The sequence below is a fragment of the Oryctolagus cuniculus genome, chromosome 9, assembly GCF_964237555.1.
Source record: "Oryctolagus cuniculus chromosome 9, mOryCun1.1, whole genome shotgun sequence".
Lineage (NCBI taxonomy): Eukaryota > Metazoa > Chordata > Mammalia > Lagomorpha > Leporidae > Oryctolagus > Oryctolagus cuniculus.
This window is the reverse complement of record NC_091440.1, coordinates 104,760,664-104,780,121: the sequence shown is the minus strand read 5'-3', so window position 1 is coordinate 104,780,121 and position 19,458 is coordinate 104,760,664. Positions and strand designations below refer to the sequence as shown.

Here is a 19,458-nt window from a genome sequence, read left to right as displayed (position 1 = left end):
ATTACAGCCTGACTGCCGCGTGGGCCTTGCCCCCGGGACTCTGATTTCCTTTGGATTTCTCTCCAGGCTCTTGGGCTGTTTATGCAGTGATGCCTTAAGCTCTTTTACTGAATCATTTTGAGTTCTTCCTCTCTCACCCTTAGTATATTTTCTGAAAAAGCCTTTTTTAGCTCTTTATGTATAGAACTACTTTTTTTTTCTGTACTGCAGATTTTATGTTATTTTACTTATTCCTCACCACAACTTGATGAAATAGGTGGTATTTTCCAATTTTACTTGGGGCTTGGAGAGAGAATTTGTACAAAATTAGTAAGTGGCAAACTGGGATTTGCATTCCTAGCCAATTCTAGAACCACTGTTCTGTGCTGTCTCTTGTACCCTATGTTCCACCATCAGGCTTAACTTACTCTTCCTGTTGGGGCTTCATCTTTTCATTCTTGAATCTGATTCCTGTCTTTTCTAAGTTACAGGCATTTGAGTTTTCTCTCCTGACCCCTGGTTTCCCCCTCTCCCTCCTTCCCCTCTTTTCTTCTCCTCCTCTTCCTCCTTCCTTTCCCCTTTTTACTACTCCCTCCCATTGCACTGATGTATACACATGCACTTAGTATTTGACCTAAGAAATTCTTATCATGTTCTAATGTTGAAATACTTGCAACATTCAGTTTCCATTTTAACATAGAAAACTTGGTCTGAGGTTGCCTTGTCTGGGCTTAGTTAAGGCAATGCAGTCACTATTTTGGATAAACTCATCAATTTGACTTCAGTCCTGAATAATCTGTAGAGCCTAACCCATTGGCTTATGTTGAAGTTTTAGGTGGTTCACATTTTTCTGATTCTTGTTTTTGTATCTTTATTTTATTTACTTGAAAGGCAGATTTAGAGAGAGGGAGAGACAGAGAGAAAAGTCTTCCATCCACTGATTGACTCCCCAAATGGCCACAACAGCTGGGGTTGGGCCAGAGCAAAGCCAGGAGCCTGGCAATCCATCCCAGATCTCACATGAGTGGCAGGGGTCCAAACACTTGGACCATCTTCCGCTGCTTTCCCAGGCACATTTGGCAGGGAGCTGGATCGGAAAGTGGAGCAGCTAGGGCTCATTTGGGATGCTGCCATTGTAGATAGCAGTTTAACTCACTGTGCCACAGTGCCAGCCCCCTTGTTTTCATGTCTTTAAAGCAGAAATTAGGAATTCTAGGACTTCAAAAGTGGAAAGAGGAACTAAGAAAATAGTCATAAAGACTCTCCTCCTGTCTTCAGTCTGTAAATGGTTGCTGCCAAACGGCAAAGTCTGTTTATTCCTTAAGTGATCCTTGCGTTTTCAGCTTTTGAAGAGAGACTTGATGACTGGATTGCTTTACAAACTTGGTGGGGAGAACTTGGTGGACAAACATGAATATGCTTCATTAAACAGCTTCTTTTTCAGTTCTGTCACCTCATTCCCTGAATAAAATGTCTTGACCTACGTGCCTCCAGTAGAGTCAGTGACTCAGCAAGATCTTGAGTCCTCAGGATCATTTCTGCTGGGATAAATGGAGCCTGTATCATGGCTATAACAGATGGCTCTTTGTAAACCTTGCCTGGGGCGCTGCAGAAGTGTCAGGTGCTGGGGAACACCCGTTGGGTTTCCGTCTGATTGGCTGCTGCTGTTACAGGAATGGAACGGAAGAGACAAAGATTCTATCCGGAGAGCAGTGCAGCACAGCAACGTGGTGATCAATCTTGTTGGACGAGAGTGGGAAACCAGGTCAGTCTTTGACGCACTTTTCTTCTCTGCAGAGGTCCATCTTAGGCTCCACGACAGGTTTATGGGGCACCTTGTAGATGGCCAGCACTGTAGTGACATTTTCCTTTAGTCCATCAATTAGAGTTGACTGAACAGCCATTTACATACCCAGTGACCCCCTGAGGAGACTTTGTTGGCAAGTCAGCTGTGTGGCTTTTCACACAGTTGTGTCATGCTGGTTGCTGTTACCAGCTTAACAGAATGACTGTTGTTGGATGCTGTGCTTGGTTCTGTCCATCTGGGATTTTGTCTGTTCCATTGTTTAGCAAGTGGAACATTGATTTTCCTTACGTGGAACAATGTTCTAGATTTCTTTCCTGTATTGTTGATTGAAGATGGCGTGAATACTAGTTTGAATAATTGGATTTAGCCTTTGTGTGGATTGTTTATCTACAAACAGTGATTTATTTAATTTCATTTGAAAGAGAAAGAGAAAAGTCTTACCTGCTGTTCATTCTCCAGATGCATGCAGCAGCCAGGGCTGGGCCACACAGAAGCCAGGATCCCATAATACAATCCAGGTCCCCCACATGCATGACTGGGACCGAAGTACTTGAGTTATCACCTGCTGCCTCCCAGGGTGTGCGTTAGCAGGAAGTTGTAATCAGGGGCAGAGCCAGCCCTTGAACCAGGCACTCTAAAATGAATGCAGGAATCCCAGGCAGCATGTTAACCACTGGGCTGAATGCTTGTCCCTAAATGTTTTAATCCCGTACTTCCACAGCATTTGTCCACAGCTTTATTTATTTATTTATTTAGCACTTGTTAATGTTTGGCTTAGATTCATTTAAGTATGTTTGTCTCATCAAATCTTTCTTGAGTTCTTAGATGACTTGGAGGGTCTTACTCATCCTTCTATCCCCTGTAATGATTAAACAGTGCCATGTACAGAGGAAGCATTTAGTTCATGTTATTGACCTGGTAAAAAGATTTTCAGTATCTTTTCCCCCTAAAGAAAGCCAACTTCTAGGGATAAGAAGTGACTCCCTTCCCCCCAATAATTCCTTCCTGGTTGCCAGCAAGTGCAGCCAGCTTTTTTAAAGGGCCCCAGCTTCAGGATCCTGATCCTTGAGAACACAGAGTATTGTTCAAGCTGAATTTATAAGCCTGAAATTGTCCTCAGTAATGACAGCGACCTAAAAACTTTTAAAGAATAATAATTTGGACTTTAATTTAAGTCATTGCTGTTTCAAAGTAACTGTTAAGAATTTCAATACTGTTAGGAAAATCACTATATAGTGAACTTTGAAATCCTGGATCTCATGTTCTTAACTCATTTTTTTGTTTCAGAAACTTTGACTTTGAGGATGTTTTTGTGAAGATTCCCCAAGCAATTGCTCAAGTATCTAAGGAAGCTGGAGTTGAAAAATTCATTCATGTTTCACATCTGAATGCTGATATTAAGAGCTCTTCTAGATATCTGCGAAATAAGGTAACAAGTTGATTTGGAACATGTTTCCCAGAGCTGGAGTTTCTTAGTTCTGACACATGATTTATGTGAGAAATGTTTCTGAGCAACACATGGCGAATTTAGAGTTCTAGTTCTGCCCGTGCACAGTTAGGTGATGTATATGTTGTCTTTTGGTGTTATGGTTGAATACCTTCCAGGGAGCGGGTGCCAAGGGATTTCACAAATGGATTGGTATTGTTGCCTGCCCTCAGATGCTTGAAGTATCTTTGGGGCATGATAGAATCATGCAGAAAACATTATAAAAGATGCAGTGTGATTCCTGCCAGGAAGTCAGATCTGTTTCACCTCCTGTGATTAAAGGACCATTTATGCTTCTCTCTCTCTGTCTCCCTCTCTCTCTCTCTTTAAAATCTGTTTATTTGAAAGGCAGTGTAAGAAAGATGTCTTCATCCATCGGTTCCCTCCCCCAAGTGGCTGCAACTGCCAGATTGAAGCCAGGAGCTTGGAACTACATCTAGATCTCTCACATGGATGGCAGGGGCCAAAATACTTAGGTCATCCTCTGCTGTCTTCCCAGGTGTATCAGCAGGGAGCTGGATTGGAAGCAGGAGTAGCTGGGACTCCAATTGTTGCTTCCATATAGAATGCCAGCATTGCAGGTGGCAGCTTAGCTCATTGTACCATGATGCTGGCCCCTTCATGCCACTCTTAAATAGATGATGTGAAGTCTGAGAATGGCAGATAAATGTTGCCAGGGAAATGGCTATTCGTGTAGTACTTCTAGTCTTTTATTTTCAGGAACCCCATTGAGTTCACAGTATCTAGGAATTGACTGCTATGGTTTAGAGTCCTTCCATAACCTGAAATATTTATTATTCAGGACTTAGAAGGGATATCAGTTTCTTGGACTGCTCTTCACAGTTTTTAAAATAGTTTTTTTTTTTTTTTTTTAATCAAAGAGGCAGAGTGGGAGAGACAGAGAGAAATCTGTTCGCTGGTTTACTCCTTAGATGGGTGCAACAGCCAGGGGTGGGGCAGGTTGAAGCCAAGAGTCAGGAACTCCATCCTGGTTTCTCACATGGGTAGCAGAGGCCCATGTACTTGGGCCATCATCTGCTGCCTTGCCAGGTATACTAGCGGGAGCTGGATCAGAAGCACAGCCACTGGGACTCCAGCTGGTATTCTTATGTGCAGTGTTGTTATCACAAGTGGTGGCTTAACCCACTGTGTCACTAACCCATTGTGTCACAACGCCAGCCCCTGCCCTTAGCATCTGGTTTCTGTTACAGTGAGTCTGTTTTGAGTCATACTGATAAAGACAAATAGAGTTCCTTAACAGTAATTCTGGCTTTTTAAAAATATTTATTTATTTATTTGAAAGAGTCATAGAAAGGCAGAGGCAGAGAGAAAGAAAGGTCCTCCATCTGCTGGTTCACTCTCCAAATGGCCACAACTGCTAGAGCTGGGCCAATCCGAAGCCAGAAGCCTGGAGCTTCTTCCAGGTCTCCCACGTGGGTGCAGAGGCCCAAGGACTTGGGCCATCCTCTGCTTCTTTCCCAAGCACATTAGCAGGGAGCTGGATCAGAAGTGGAGCAGCTGGGACTCAAACCAGCGCCCATATGGGATGCTGGCACTTCAGGTGGCAGCTTTACCCACTATACCACAGTACCTACCCCAGTAATACTGACTTTTTGATCCTCTGTATTTATTTATTGAACAAATTATAGTGCCGTCTATGTACTATACAGTGGTGAATAAAATGGACATGTTCCTAGCTCATATTAAGTTTCTAGTCTATTGAGGAAAATAATTGCAGATATGTTACGAGTTACAAAACAAACTGTGCCATTGTAGCATATGGTGAAGGAGAGAGAGCACCTGTCAGAAGCATTTCATTACTAACGTCAGAAAAGCCAGTGTGGACTGGCTTAAATGTAAAGGGAATGTATAGGCCCATGGATTTATTTATTTTTTAAAATATTTATCTGTTTATTTGAAAGGCAGAGTGACACACAGAGAGAAAGATATCTCCCATCCACTGATTCATTCCCCAAGTGGCTGCAACAACCAGGTCTGGTCCAGGAGCCAAGAACCCCATCCTGGTCTCCCATATGTGTCAGAGGGACAAGTACTTGGGCCATCCTCTGCTGCCTCCTCAGGTGCATTAGCAGGAAGCTGAATTGGAAGTGGAGCAGCCAGGACTTGAACTGTTATTCTGATACGGCATGCTGATGTTGTAAACAGCAGCCCAATTCTCTGCACCACAGTGCTGGCCCCTAGGCCAATGGACTTAAAGTCCAGCAATAGGGAACCTGAGCTGCAGATTAGGGCTGGGGTTTATCAGGGCTCCAGCTTTGTCTGTTTTTCTTAGCTCTGACTTTTCGTTTGTGTAAGCTTTGATCCTCGTGGTCACAGAATTGACTTCCAGCATGTCCACGTCAAACGTTTACATGCACTTTTGGTGAAAGAGAAAATGAGAATGGGGGCACTTTGTGTGCCTTCGCTTGTGCATTCATAGATCACCCAAATTTCATGATTATTTTCAAGGGCTGCGTGCTGCCAGGGATGAGAAAGAGAACAGAGCTGAAGCTGGCCAACACCCTGGCTTAGGCCACTGGGTAGAAGGTGTTCCTATTGAATAATATGGGAAATAACTTGAGGAAGAAGAGACTTGTGGCAGTGATTCCTGGCCTGAGTCACAAAGGAGCTTTTAAAAATTCTGAATGCACAGGCTGTACCCTAGACCAAGTAAAACAAAATCTGGGGGTAGAACTTGGATGTCAGTATTGTTAAACTTTCCTTATATAATTCCAAGTGATAATTCCAGCATTGGAGAACACATTTTACTTGAGAGACTAGAAGAGGATCCACTTTTGGACTTGGGTTTCAGGTGTAGTCTGGGTGTGTTTTAGTCATTCAGGCAACAGTGGTAAATGGAGTTTATGATCCTGGAGTTCAAAATGAAGGTCTGTGTTAGAGTTAAAAATTTGTCTACTTAATATGACTGGTTTAATTCTATAATTAATACACAGTTATTCTTAAGTGTTGAAATTTAACTGAAATGTGATCCCTGTTAAACTTAAGAGTAGGAATAAGAGAGGGAAGAGATGTACAATTTGGGACATGCTCAAGCTGACTTGCCCCAAATGGTACAGTTAGAAACATACCAGGGGACTCCAATTTAATCCCATCAAGGTGGCATGTACCAATGCCATCTCACCAGTCCAAGTGATCAATTTCAGTTCACAATTGATCATAATGAAAGGACTAAGAGTCAAAGGAAGCACATAAACAAGTCTAGTACTTGCTAATACTAACTGATAGAATAAATAAAGGGGAGAGTGATCCAACATGGGAAGCGAGATACTCAGCAGACTCATAGAATGGTGGATGTCCTAAACAGCACTCTGGCCTCAGAATCAGCCCTAAAGGCATTGCGATCTGGCTGAAAAGCCCATGAGAGTATTTCAGGCATGGAAAGCCAAGACACTCTGGCAAAAAAAAAACAAAAACAAAAACAAAAACAAAAACCTAAATGAAAGATCTCTGTGAGTGAGATCCCAGTGGAAAGAACAGGTCTTCAAAGAAGGAGGTACCTTTCTCTGAAGGGAGGAGAGAACCTCCACTTTGAATATGACCTTGTCTAAACAAGATAAGAGTCGGTGAACTCAAAAGGCTTCCATAGCCTTGGAAACTCATGACTGGTGCATAGGGAGATTACTGATGCCATAAACAGGAGTGTCAATTTGTAAAGTCAACAACAGGAGTCACTGTGCACTTACTCCTCATGTAGGATCTCTGTCCTTAATGTGTTGTACATTGAGACTTAATGCTATAATGAGTACTCAAACAGTATATTTCGCTTTGTGTTTCTGTGGGGGTGCAAACTGTTGAAATCTTTACTTAATGTATATTAAACTGATCTTCTGTAAAAAAAAAAAAAAGAAGAAGAAATTATCAATTCCCATCTTGACTCTCACTGGGATTAAACATGACAATAGGTCTGATCTGATTTCATCATCATTTAAAAAATCATCTATTATTTTTCACTTTATGTTTGTGTGGGAGCAAACTGTTGAAATCTTTACTTAATGTATACTAAACTGATCTTCTGTATATAAAGAGAATCGAAAATGAATCCTCATGTGAATGGAAGGGGAGAGGGAGTGGGAAAGGGGAGGGATGCGGGTGGGAGAGACGATATGGGGGGGAAGCCATTGTAATCCATAAGCCGTACTTTGGAAATTTATATTCATTAAATAAAAGTTAAAAAAAAAAAAGAGTTAAAAATTTGTGAGTCAGCAGCATTTGTTGTTCGATGAAGTATTGGGAGAGTGTAAGACAGCCTCGTAAGGAAGTGAGATTGAGAAAAGACCTAGAGGAATTCCACAGGTTAGCAGTCTGGCAGAGGAGGAGGCACCTGCAAAACCCAAAACAAACAAAATGATTAAGCCAGAGTGGATGCGGTGAGGTGGACAGGAGAGTGAGAGGGTCTGGTGTGTCAGATGAGGACTGTGAAGTTGCTATGGAGTCCCACGTGATCTTTTCAAGAACAGTTTCTACACACATGTTGGAGCAGAATCCGGGGTACCGGGGAGTGAAAACTAAGTTGGAAGCGAGGCAGTGAGGACAATAAAGAGAAGCACATTTTCAAGTAGTGTAGCTGCCAAGGCCAAGGAGAGAGAGAGAGAGACAGAGAGACAGAGAGAGACAGAGGCAGGGTAGAAACTAGAGGAGGGTTATGGAATTGGAAGGTTTTTCTCTTACGATAGAGGATCTGCTTTGTTTAATGCTGGTGGGAAGGTGCTGGTAAGGAGAGTGATGCTGAAGATAGGGGCAGGTTCCTGAGAAGGTAAAAGGAGGCGGGCTCCAAAGCACTAGAGGTTGTATGGCTCCTCCTGTGTGGTAAGACAGAAGGAGACAGTGGTGGTCCTGGGCTTGCAGATGGCACAGTGAGAACCGGGGGTGGTTTTCTCTGCTGTCTGATATTTTCCCTTTGAATTAGACATCATTTACTGAGTGGAGAAAGTTTAAAATTGGAATAGTATAGAAAATGCTTGAAATTATCATATATGAGAGAGTAAATCAATGGGAGGAAAACACTGTTTCTGGGAAATGTTGAGGACCCAGTTAAAATTGGTGACAGAGATTATAGTGGTGGCACTTTATGATTTTTTAAATTTGTTTTCCTGTAGCTGCTGAAGGCAGTTTAAGTGCATGGTTTTAAGAAGGCTAATGGAGTTCTTCCAGAATTAGGATTTTGCCTGGTGGGTGGCGTAAAGGACAGAGGTGCAAAATATTTTACAGTAAAAGAGTGATTGAAAAGATGGGCCATGAAGTGCTTGGGCCCTGCACCTGCATGGGAGACCAGGAGGAAGCACCTGGCTCCTGGCTTTGGATAGGCGCAGCACCGGCCATAGCGGCCATTTGGGGAGTGAACCAATGGAAGAAAGACCTTTCTCTCTGTCTTTCTCTCTCACTGTCTATAACTCTCTCTGTCAAATAAATTAAAAAAAAAAAAAAAAAGAAAAAAGAAAAAGAAAAAGAAAAGATGGGCCATGAAATATAATCTGGATTTCAAAAGAGAAGGCCGGAAACAGGGAATCCAGTGGACTTAATTGAGTTCCTGAGAAAGTTGAGAAACTGATGTCAGAGGAGCAGATGAATAAAGGACATGCAGGGTGGAAGTGTAGGAGATTGTCCTTTGAGGGTTGGGTGTCACGTAGTGGCTCAGAGGAACACTCTTCAGTTGTTGGAGTGCTCTCTGGTGTGACTGGGTAGAGCGTGGGAGAAGTGGATCGGGAGGCAGTCACTGCAGTTGAGAAGCTTGACCCTGATGGGTCTGAGTCTGCTTGGACATTAGTATCACTCGTAGTGGTGGTATAGGGGGAGAGGAAGACTGAACTGGGTGTTGATAGCTTCGTTGAATGAGACGGCTTGCTGGGAGGTTTGTAGATGGTAACAGGTAAGCAATTGAGATTAAAAAGGTCAGGTGACCCTACTGCTGTCCTTCTCTAGATAGGTACGCACTACTGCCATTTCTGTTATCTCAGCCCACTGCCAGCACACTGCTCTCTGGGAGGGAGAGAGCTTGTTGACACAAACCAGAGAACTTCTGAACAGGAGGAAAAATGGGGATGGAAAAACTCCACAATTTTTCTCCATTCCTCTTTAAGCTTTTTTATGTTCCTTAAGTACATATGGGAAGAAACCCAACAGAAGCTATGGAAAGGGCAGGGATCTGTGTGTTAACATTCTGAGTCATTGAGCTTTATGAATAATATGATATAACCTTTATCTGGAGCAGGACTTGACCTTTGAAATACAAGTTGTGTCCTGATACTAGATAGAAGGATGGAAGCTTTCTTCACTTGTCCCAGAACCCAGAACAATTTTTTGTTTTTGTTTTTGTTCTAGGCTGTTGGAGAGAAAGCAGTGAGAGATGTGTTTCCGGAAGCCACTATCATAAAGCCATCAGACATCTTTGGAAGAGAAGATAGATTCCTCAATCATTTTGCTAGTAGGTATTCTTTCTTCATAGTAGAAGAGAGGGATGCTGGCCAACCAAGCTCAGTTGGAGCACAAACCAGCTGTGTTATCTGATTGTGTTGACAGATTGGTCATAGTTTTCTTGCCCTGTTGTCTTTTCCCCTGAGATTATATTTTCATAGTCTATGTAGTTGCTCGCATGATCTTTGTTACTCAGTGTTGAACAAAGCGACTAGATTAATGGAAAATGCATGGACTTAAGAGTCTGAGACTTGAATTTAAATTTTGGCCTCATTAACTATGGCATTGGCAAGATAATAGAATATCATGCAGATAGTCTCACTGCCCTAAATCCACTGGGTTCCATATACTTATCCCTCCTCCTCCTCTTACCTTAAATACTTGGCAACCATGGATCTTGGTACTATCTCCTTAGTTTTGTCTTTTCCAGAATATCATAGACTTGGGACCATCCATACAGCACGTAGCCTTTTGGAATTGATTTCTTTCACTAAGCAGTGTGCATTTAAGATTCCTCCCTGTCTTTCCATGGTGTGAAAGCTCATTTCTTTGTGTAGCTGAATAATATTCCCATTATGGCCATACTAGTTTACCCTGTTTTGTTACTTTTATCATGTGTTTTCCCCCTGTTGCTTAGACATTCTCAATTTCTGATTTAACAAAATCATGGCAAAATACACATAATTTAAAATTTACCATCTGCTAATGGACTGCATTGTGTCTTCCACCAAATTTATGTGTTTAAGCTGTAACTTTCAGTGTGGTTGTATTTGGAGATAGAGAATTGGGGTGGTAATTAAAGTGAAATGTGATTACAATGGTAGGATCTTAACCCTATGGGGTTGGTGACCATATAAGAAGGAAGGAAGGAGAGCTATGTCTCTGCCTCTCTGTGCACGCACTGAGGAAAGGCCATGTGAGGACATATGAGAAATTGGTTGGCCACAAACCAAGAAGAGGGCCCTTACCAACAACCAAACTGGCACTTTGGTCTTGGACCTCCCAGCCTCTGAAGCTGTGAGAAAATAAATTTCTGTTGTCATTAGTCTGTGACATTTTACTGTGGCAGCCTTAGCAGGCTAAGACAGACTTTGGTACTGAGAAGTGAGCTGCTGCTGTAATTCCTGAAAGTGCAGAGACGCCCCTTCTTTGGAACTGAGTAATGAGTGCAAGCTGTCAGAGTTTTGAGGTGTTCTAGAAGTATGGGCAGTAAGGAGATTTTCATAAAGTCTCAGATGGAAATGAGGAGAACGTTCGAGGAAACTGGAGGAAAGGCAGTCCATGTTGTAAAGTGGCATGGAGTTTGACTGTCTTCTAGTGCTTTGTGGAAGATAGAACATGCAAGTGATGGAATTGGTTCATTTAACTGAAATCTCTAAGCAAAAAAAGGTTGAAGGAGTGCCTGGGTTCCTCCTGACTTTTAATAGTAAAATGTAGAAGGGAGATGCAGAAGGAGTTGTTAATGCAGAAAGACAGCACAACCTGTAGATCTGAGATTCTTAGCTTATCCTTATTTCAAAAAATGAGAATGCTTGTTTTGAAGAGAACACTAAGGACATAGCTGAATAGTCATTTCTAAAAAATTCATGGATTGTGGACTCTTCAGCCATCTCAACAAAAGCCAAGAATAGAGGTGGGATTATATCAACAAAGACACTACCAGTTTGAACTGGAGAAGACAGAGATTGTGGACAAGAATTAAGGAAAACTGTCAGGACTTCTCAGATCCTGTGGAACTAGGCTGTGGAGCCCATCTTCAGCAAAAGGGAAAGTGACCTTAAGGCAGGGTCAGAGATGTTCAGGTTGTCTCCTTGGTTTCAAAGGCTGAGACTGCTACCTTGGTTTCAAGGAGCCAAATGGTAGAGATGCTTAGAGTCTTGAGGGCAGGGTCTTCTGGAGCTGCCAGGGTGGGATTGCTGCCCCATAGGTCCTGAAGGTAGGACCACCACCCTAGTAGCTCCTGAAGGTGAGAACACCTTCTCCAGAGAGGCCAGAAGGCCGAACATCTAGGCAAAGAGGATTATTCTTGAGCCTTAAGATTTATTAGAGGGGCCAGCGCTGTGGCGCAGTGGGTTAAAGCCTGGCCTGAAGCACTGGCATCCCTTACGGGCGTTGGTTCTAGTCTCGGCTGCTCCTCTTCCGATCCAGCTCTCTGCTATGGCCTGGGAAAGTAGTAGAAGTTGGCCTAAGTCTTTGGGCCCCTGCACCCACATGGGAGACCCAGAGGAAGCTTCTGGCTCCTGGCTTTGGATCCGCACAGCTCCGGCCATTGCGACTCTCTGGGGAGTGAACCTGTGGATGGAAGTCCTCTCTGTCTCTACCTTTCTTTATAACTCTGTCTTTCAAATAAATAAATCTTTTTTTTTTTTTTTTTTTAAAGATCTATTAGAATTTACTTCACTAGGTTTGAGAGTTGCTGGGGACTGATCACCCTTTTCTTTCCTGTTTTTTCTGTCCCATGCTTGTCCTGTAGTTGCATTTTAGGAGCACATAACTTTGCTAGTTTCACTAATCCACAGCTGGACGGGAATTTTGGCTCAGGGTGACTTTACCTGGAGTCTCACCCATATCTGATTCAGATAACGTGTGGATGATCACTTCTCGTCTTTTGGCTGTGATCAAGTGCAAATAGAATATAGATGAGAATTTGGAGATGTTGGCATGATTAAGACTTGGGGGCTTAAGACTAAGCAATCTTAACCATCTCTGTGAGTACAGTTCCATAGTATTCAGTATTTTCACATCTTTGCACACCAATCTCCAGAATTTTTTCATTTTGATAAACTGAAATTCTATACCCATTAAATAGTGATTTCTGTTTTCTCCTCCCTCTAACCTCTGGAAACCACCATTCTTTCTTTTGTTTCTATGAATGTGACTTCTGTAGCTATCTACTTCATCATTTCGGTCCATTTTTTGTTGGTAACCACCCAGTAGCACAGACTGGGTAAGTTATAAATAAAGAGCTGTATTTTGGCTCGTGGTTCTGACCCAAGGTCAGAGGGACTGCATCAGTGATGGCTCTCTTGCTGGCAGAGTCCTGAGGTAGCACAGGCATCACTTGGCGAGAGACCCAGACACGCTGGCTTTTATGGCAGACCCACTATCCAGGTAACCCATTAATCTATTAGTTGTGTGATTGGATTAAGCAAGCTCCCACTTGATCGCACCTCTTACTGATGAGGATTAAATTTCAGTGTGAATTTTGGAAAGGACAAAATATATTCAAGCAATAGCACATAGATGTACAGTTGTGCAGTGTTTTTCTTTTTGTGACTGGCTAGTATAATGTCTTCAAGATTCCTCCATCTTGTACTGTGTGATATGATTTCCTTTTTAGGGCTGAATAATATTCCATTGTGTTCGTACCCACATTTTGTTTAATGCTTTGTCCACCAGTGGTTACTTTGAGTTTTGAATAATGCTACCAACATGGATATTTCTTTGAAACACTACTGCTTTCAGTTCTTTTAGGTTTAATACAAGGGTAGTTCAAAAAGCTCATGGAATATGGAATTAAAAGGTAATAAATTTATTTTGGTACAAAAATAGTTTTTCATAGTATATGGAAAATTTATATTTATGAAAAAACTATGCAGGTGTTGCATTTTTTTTTATATATCACAAAATGAACTCTTATTTTTCATTCCAATATTCCATAAACTTTGATAGGTAGAATTCTGGATCGTATGCTATTCTAATTTTACTTTTTTGACAAACCACCATAGTGTTTTCTCAGGTGGCTCCACTGTTTTACATTTCCATCAGTGATGATGAAGATGATTGGTGATGAGCATTTTCCCATGTGCTACCTGGGCATTTGTGTATCACATGTCTATTTAGGTTCTTTGCTCTTTTTTTTTTTTTTTTTTTTAAGATTTATTTATTTATTTGAAAGAGTTACACAGAGAGAAAAGGAGAAGCAGAGAGAGAGGGCAAGGTCTTTCATCCACTGGTTCACTCTCCAATTGGCCGCAACAGCCAGAGCTGCACCAATCTGAAGCCAGGAGCCAGAAGTTTGTTCTGGGTCTCCCATGCGGGTGCAGGGGCCCAAGGAGTTGGGCCATCTTCTCCTGCTTTCCCAGGCCATAACAGAGAGCTGGATCAGAAGTGGAGCATCTGGGACTTGAACTGGCGCTCATATGGGATGCTGGCACTGTAGGCAGCAGCTTTACCTGCTATGCCACAGCGCCGGCCCATCTTTGCTCATTTTCAGAATGGTTTGTTTATTTTTATTGTTGGATTACTTTTTGTTGCTTATATATTCTGAGTATTGAATCCTTATCAAATACATGGTTTGCAAGTATTTCATTCATTAGGTTACTTCTTCACTCTGTTAATTGTGTCCTTTGATGCACATAATTTTTTAAATTAAAAATTTATTTATTTGGAAGGTAGAAACAGAGACATAGATTTTTCACCTTTTTACCTACTGGTTCACTTCCCAGATACCTTCAACAGTTGGGGCTGGGCCAGGAACCAGGAACTCCATCCAGGTTTCCCACGTGGTTGGCAGGGACTCAGGTACTTTAGCCATCATCTGCTGCCTCATGGTATACTAGCAGAAAGCTGTATCAGAAGCAGAGTAGCCTGGACTGGAAGCAAACACTCCAGCATGGGATGCTGGCTGCTCAAGCAGTGGCTTAACCCACCGCACTGCAACACCCACCCCATACACGCTTTTGATTACTGTGACTTTGAAGTAGATTTTGACACCAAGGCGTGAAACCTCCAACTTTATTTTTCTTTTTAAAGACTTTTTTGGCTATCTGGGGTTTCTTATTATAAATTTAGGGTGGTTTTTTTAGTACTTTTGCAAAAAACATCATTGGAATTTTGAAAGAGATTGCATGAAATCTGAATGTTGCTTTGGATGGTTTTATTTTATTTTATTTTTTTGACAGGCAGAGTGGACAGTGAGAGAGAGAGACACAGAGAAAGGTCTTCCTTTTCTGTTGGTTCACCCCCAAATGGCCGCTGCACTGGTCCGAAGCCAGGAGCCAGGTGCTTTTCCTGGTCTCCCATGCAGGTGCAGGGCCCAAGGACTTTGTGCCATCCTCCACTGCCCTCCTGGGCCACAGCAGAGAGCTGGCCTGGAAGAGGAGCAACCGGGACAGAATCCGGCACCCCAACTGGTGCTAGAAGCTGGTGTGCTGGCGCCACAGGCGGAGGATTAGCCTAGTGAGCTGTGGCGCCGGCAGCTTTGGATGGTTTTGATATCTTAGTTTTGTTTTTGTTTTTGTTTTTTTTTTTTCTTTTTTAAAGATTCATTTATTTGAATGGCAGAGATATGGGGGGAAGATTAATCCTTCATCTGCTGGTTCATTCCCAAAATGGCTGCAATGTTTGGGATAGGGCAAGGCAGAAGCCAGGAGCTAGGAACTGTATCCTGGTCTCTCACAGGGTGTCAGGGATCCCAAGTACTTGGGCCATCATCTGCTGATGCTCTTCCAGGCGCATTAGCAAGGAGGTGGATCAGAAGTGGAGCTGCTGGGACTTGAATCAGCACTCATATGGGATGCTGGCATTGTAGGCAGTGGCCTAACCGACTGTGCCACAATGCTGGCCCCAATACCTTAGTTTTTTTTTTTTTTTTTTTTTGATGTTTGTTTTTCTGGTGCAGTTACAACACAATTACTGAGATTAGAAAATTTATAAAGGACATAAATTTATTTCCTGCACTTCTAGAGCCTGATAACTCCAAAATCAAGTTGTTGGCATCTGGTGAGGGCCCTCTGTCTGATCCTCAGAGGTGGAAGGTAGAATGGCAAAAAGGGTGAATGCCCTGTCCTCGTGTGGCAGAAAAGCAGAAGCACACACTAGCCCAGTGCTGGGGAGTTTTTATAAAGTCCTCAGTCCTGTTTACAAGGGCCAGCCCAAGGTCTAATCACTTCTATAAGTCTCTGCTTCTTTATACTCTCATATTCACAATTCTCAAATTTTGGGGAGACACATTCAAATAATAGCAATGTCCTTTTTTTTTTTTTTTTTTTTTTTTTTTTTTTTTTTGGACAGGCAGAGTGGACAGTGAGAGAGAGAGACAGAGAGAAAGGTCTTCCTTTGCCGTTGGTTCACCCTCCAATGGCCGCCGTGGCCAGTGCGCTGCAGCCGGCACACCGCGCTGATCCGATGGCAGGAGCCAGGTACTTATCCTGGTCTCCCATGCGGGTGCAGGGCCCAAGTACTTGGGCCATCCTCCACTGCACTCCCTGGTCACAGCAGAGAGCTGGCCTGGAAGAGGGGCAACCGGGACAGAATCCGGTGCCCCGACCGGGACTAGAACCCGGTGTGCTGGCGCCGCTAGGCGGAGGATTAGCCTAGTGAGCCGCGGCACCAGCCCAAATAATAGCAATGTCTTTACGCTATTAAATCTTCCCATCTATGAATTTGAGATGTTTGTTCATTTCTTTCAACAATGTTTTATAGTTTTTGGTATACAAGTCTTTCGCCTCTTTTAGTTCTAAATATTTCTAAATTATTTCTAAATATTTAAATAATTTCTACTTTTAAAATGCTTTAAGCTTTTTAACTTTTAATCAGTTTGGGATTTGTTTTAGTTTGTGGTTTTTTTCCCCCCAAATAACACAACAGTTGTTCCAGCAGCATATATTGAATGATACTTCCATTTCCTGCAGATCCGTGATACACATTCATCATTTGCTAAATTCCCATTTTTACCAGTATCTTTTTCTGGGTTTCTGGTTCTTTGTTGCTCATCTGTTGATTTCTCTGTTCCTGCTCAGAATGGAATGCAGTTAGGGTCCAGTCTTGGTGGATGGTCATGCAGTTACAACATAGAAGACTATTTGATTTCTTTCAGTTGCTCTCCACATCCCGAAACTTTTGGCCTTTCTATTTTCTGTGTTTATTGTCTGAGGAACAAATGACTGCACCTTTTTAGATCATCAGCTTCCTCAGAATCAGCTACAGTTGTTTCTTTCTTACAAGATGATTACATTAACCTGTATATTGGTGGGTGTCATAGCTGCTTAGGCCTTCTAAAGATAGTTTTTATTTCTTCTACCAGATATTCGTTGGTTTGGTGGTGTACCTCTGATTTCCTTGGGCAAGAAGACAGTGAAGCAGCCAGTATATGTAAGTACCCTGGATGAAGGAGTTTAGATAGGAACTTTAGCTAAAGTCAGGTTTGGGTGATCAGTTTTTAGTTTCATTCTAATCCACTAATTGTTATTTTCCTATTCATCTTGCTTCAGTTGGTTGCCTCTTAGTTTAGCTAAGAGAACATGTCTTCTCAGAGTCTTTAGGAGTTCATTCATTAAAAAATATATATTTTGAGCCCTTAATGTGCAAGGCACAGTGTATATGTCATTGAGAGTATCAAGATAATTAACTACGGATGCACATTGCTAACCTCAGATTGCTGTCAGTCAAAGGTAGGTAAATGTGGCAATTATACAATATGGTAGGGAAAAGGTTTACATAGTTACATCAGCGGGACACCTAATCTAGACCTGGACCTGTTAGAAGAAATGACCCCTAAATTGAGACCTTATAGACAGCTGATATTTTTTTTTTAAGATTTTATTTATTTATTTGAGAGGTACAATTATATATAGTGAGAGGGAGAGACAAAGGTCTTTCTTCCATTGATTCACTCTCCAAACGGCTGCAACGGCTGGAGCTGCACTGATCCGAAGTCAGGAGCCAGCTGCTTCTTCCCCGTCTTCCATGTGGGTGCAGGGGCCCAAGCACTTGAGCCACCTTCTACTGCTATCCCAGACCACAGCAAACAGCTGGATAGAAGAGGAGCAGATGGGACTAGAACTGGCGCCCATATGGGATGCCAGCACTGCAGGTGGAGGATTAATTTAGTGTACCACAGCGCCGACCCCGACAGCTGATATTTGTAAGTCAGATGAAGGGAGTTGAGGGAGAGTATTTCATGCAGAGAAAGCAGTTGGTCTAGGTGCACAGAGGTGAAGGAGCTGTTGGATCCCATCGTAGACTGAACCAGAATTTCTCAGTGGCACCATTGACGTTTGGGCCCTGATAATTCTTTGTGTTGCATCTGTTGTAGGATAGGTGGCAGCATCCTGTCCTGTAGCTGCTAGATACCAATGATGCCACCTCCCAGTTGTAGCAATCAAAAATGTCCCCAACAGATGGGGTCTAAAGCTATATTACTGTTTTTGAAAGTCAGAATGACAGAATATCAGCAGTTCTGTGTTTTTCAGCTTGATAGTTTATCATAGTTTTGGAATAGAGTTGGGAAGAGTAGTGAGAGATGATATTGCCCTAAGCCAGCCAGGAAATCTTGAGCCACCTGAAGATCAGTACATTCTTACTGGGGAAAATGCTTCTGGATCCTTCTCATGTGGAGGTTAATTAATCTCTGGGATAGGTAGTTTTTTATTCTGTTTTTTAAGAAGTTTTCTGAAAATGGACACTGTCATGTTAATCTTGTCACATTTTCTCTATTGTGATTAATATGGCCTGCTTTCCTTTCTTCCGTTGTTCTTTTCTCCTTCTTTTTCTACCGTCTTATCTCACCCTCTCTCTTTTTCAACAACTACTTAAGCATATGTTGTAATTTATTACAGGTTGTAGATGTATCCAAAGGAATTGTTAATGCAGTTAAGGATGCAGACGCCCGAGGGAAAACCTTTGTCTTCACTGGGTAAGTGCCTAGAGCTTGATTTTATAATTGTGTTATCTATTACAATGAAGGAATTAAAATTTTTAAAACTTTTGATTTGATTTATTTGGAAGGCCGAGTTACGGGGTGGGGGAGAGAGAGAGAGAGAGATATCTTCCATCTGCTGGTTCACTCCAAATGGCCGCAAGAGCCAGAATGAGGTCAGTCTGAAGCCAGGAGCCAGTTGCCTCATCCGGGTCTCCCACATAGGTGCAGGGGCCCAAGTACTTAAGCTCTCTTCTGTTGCTTTCCCAAGTATGTTAGCAGGGAGCTGGATCGGAAGTGGAGTGGCTGGGACTTGAACCAGCTCTCTGATATGGGATGCTGGCATTACAAGCAGTGTCCTAATCTGCAGCACTACAACACTGGCCTACTCTAGGAAAATTGTTTATAAAAATTGTATTTATCATAGGTTCTATAAAACAGTAGACTCAAAAGATAGGAATCTTCAGGCCGGCGCCACAGCTCAATAGGCTAATCCTCCGCCTGCAGCGCCAGCACACCGGGTTCTAGTCCTGGTCGGGGCACCGGATTCTGTCCCGGTTGCCCCTCTTTCAGGCCAGCTCTCTGCTATGGCCCGGGAGTCCAGTGGAGGATGGCCCAAGTGCTTGGGCCCTGCACCCGCATGGGAGACCAGGAGAAGCACCTGGCTCCTGGCTTTGGATCAGCGCAATGTGCCCACCGCAGCGCGCCAGGCCACGGCGGCCATTGGAGGGTGAACTAATGGCAAAAGGAAGACCTTTCTCTTTGTCTCTCTCTCTCACTGTCCACTCTGCCTGTCAAAAAACAACAACAACAAAAAAATAGAATCTTCAGTAAGGGGTTACTTAGATTAGGAGTCCGAGGAATAAATGGGCAAACGGCTGTTTGAACCTTGCTTGATTACTTCTCAGTAGAAGTGCCTGTTGATAAGGCTTGGTCACTCTAGTCTCTTTGCCAGGCTCCAGGAGATCATTCTTATTTGGCATAGTGATGAGAAAAGTAGTACTAGACATACAGTGTCATCAGTTTTCCTTGAAAATTATAGGTAGGCATCTATACTTTTCTTTTTGTCTCTTCAGCACTAGGGAAAAACCTGCTTATTTCCCTGGTACTTTG

General features: G+C 42.7%; 1 protein-coding gene across 1 annotated transcript in view; it reads left to right on the top strand.

Annotated features, from left to right (window-relative positions):
* The window catches only part of NDUFA9 (NADH:ubiquinone oxidoreductase subunit A9), a 38,949-nt gene that overhangs the window by 8,422 nt on the left and 11,069 nt on the right, over positions 1-19,458 (top strand). The window contains exons 4-8 of the mRNA XM_002712856.5: positions 1,653-1,744; positions 3,074-3,215; positions 9,612-9,714; positions 16,732-16,799; positions 18,266-18,342. Of these exons, the coding sequence (XP_002712902.1) occupies positions 1,653-1,744; positions 3,074-3,215; positions 9,612-9,714; positions 16,732-16,799; positions 18,266-18,342 (482 nt within the window). The remainder of the gene's footprint in view (positions 1-1,652; positions 1,745-3,073; positions 3,216-9,611; positions 9,715-16,731; positions 16,800-18,265; positions 18,343-19,458) is intronic.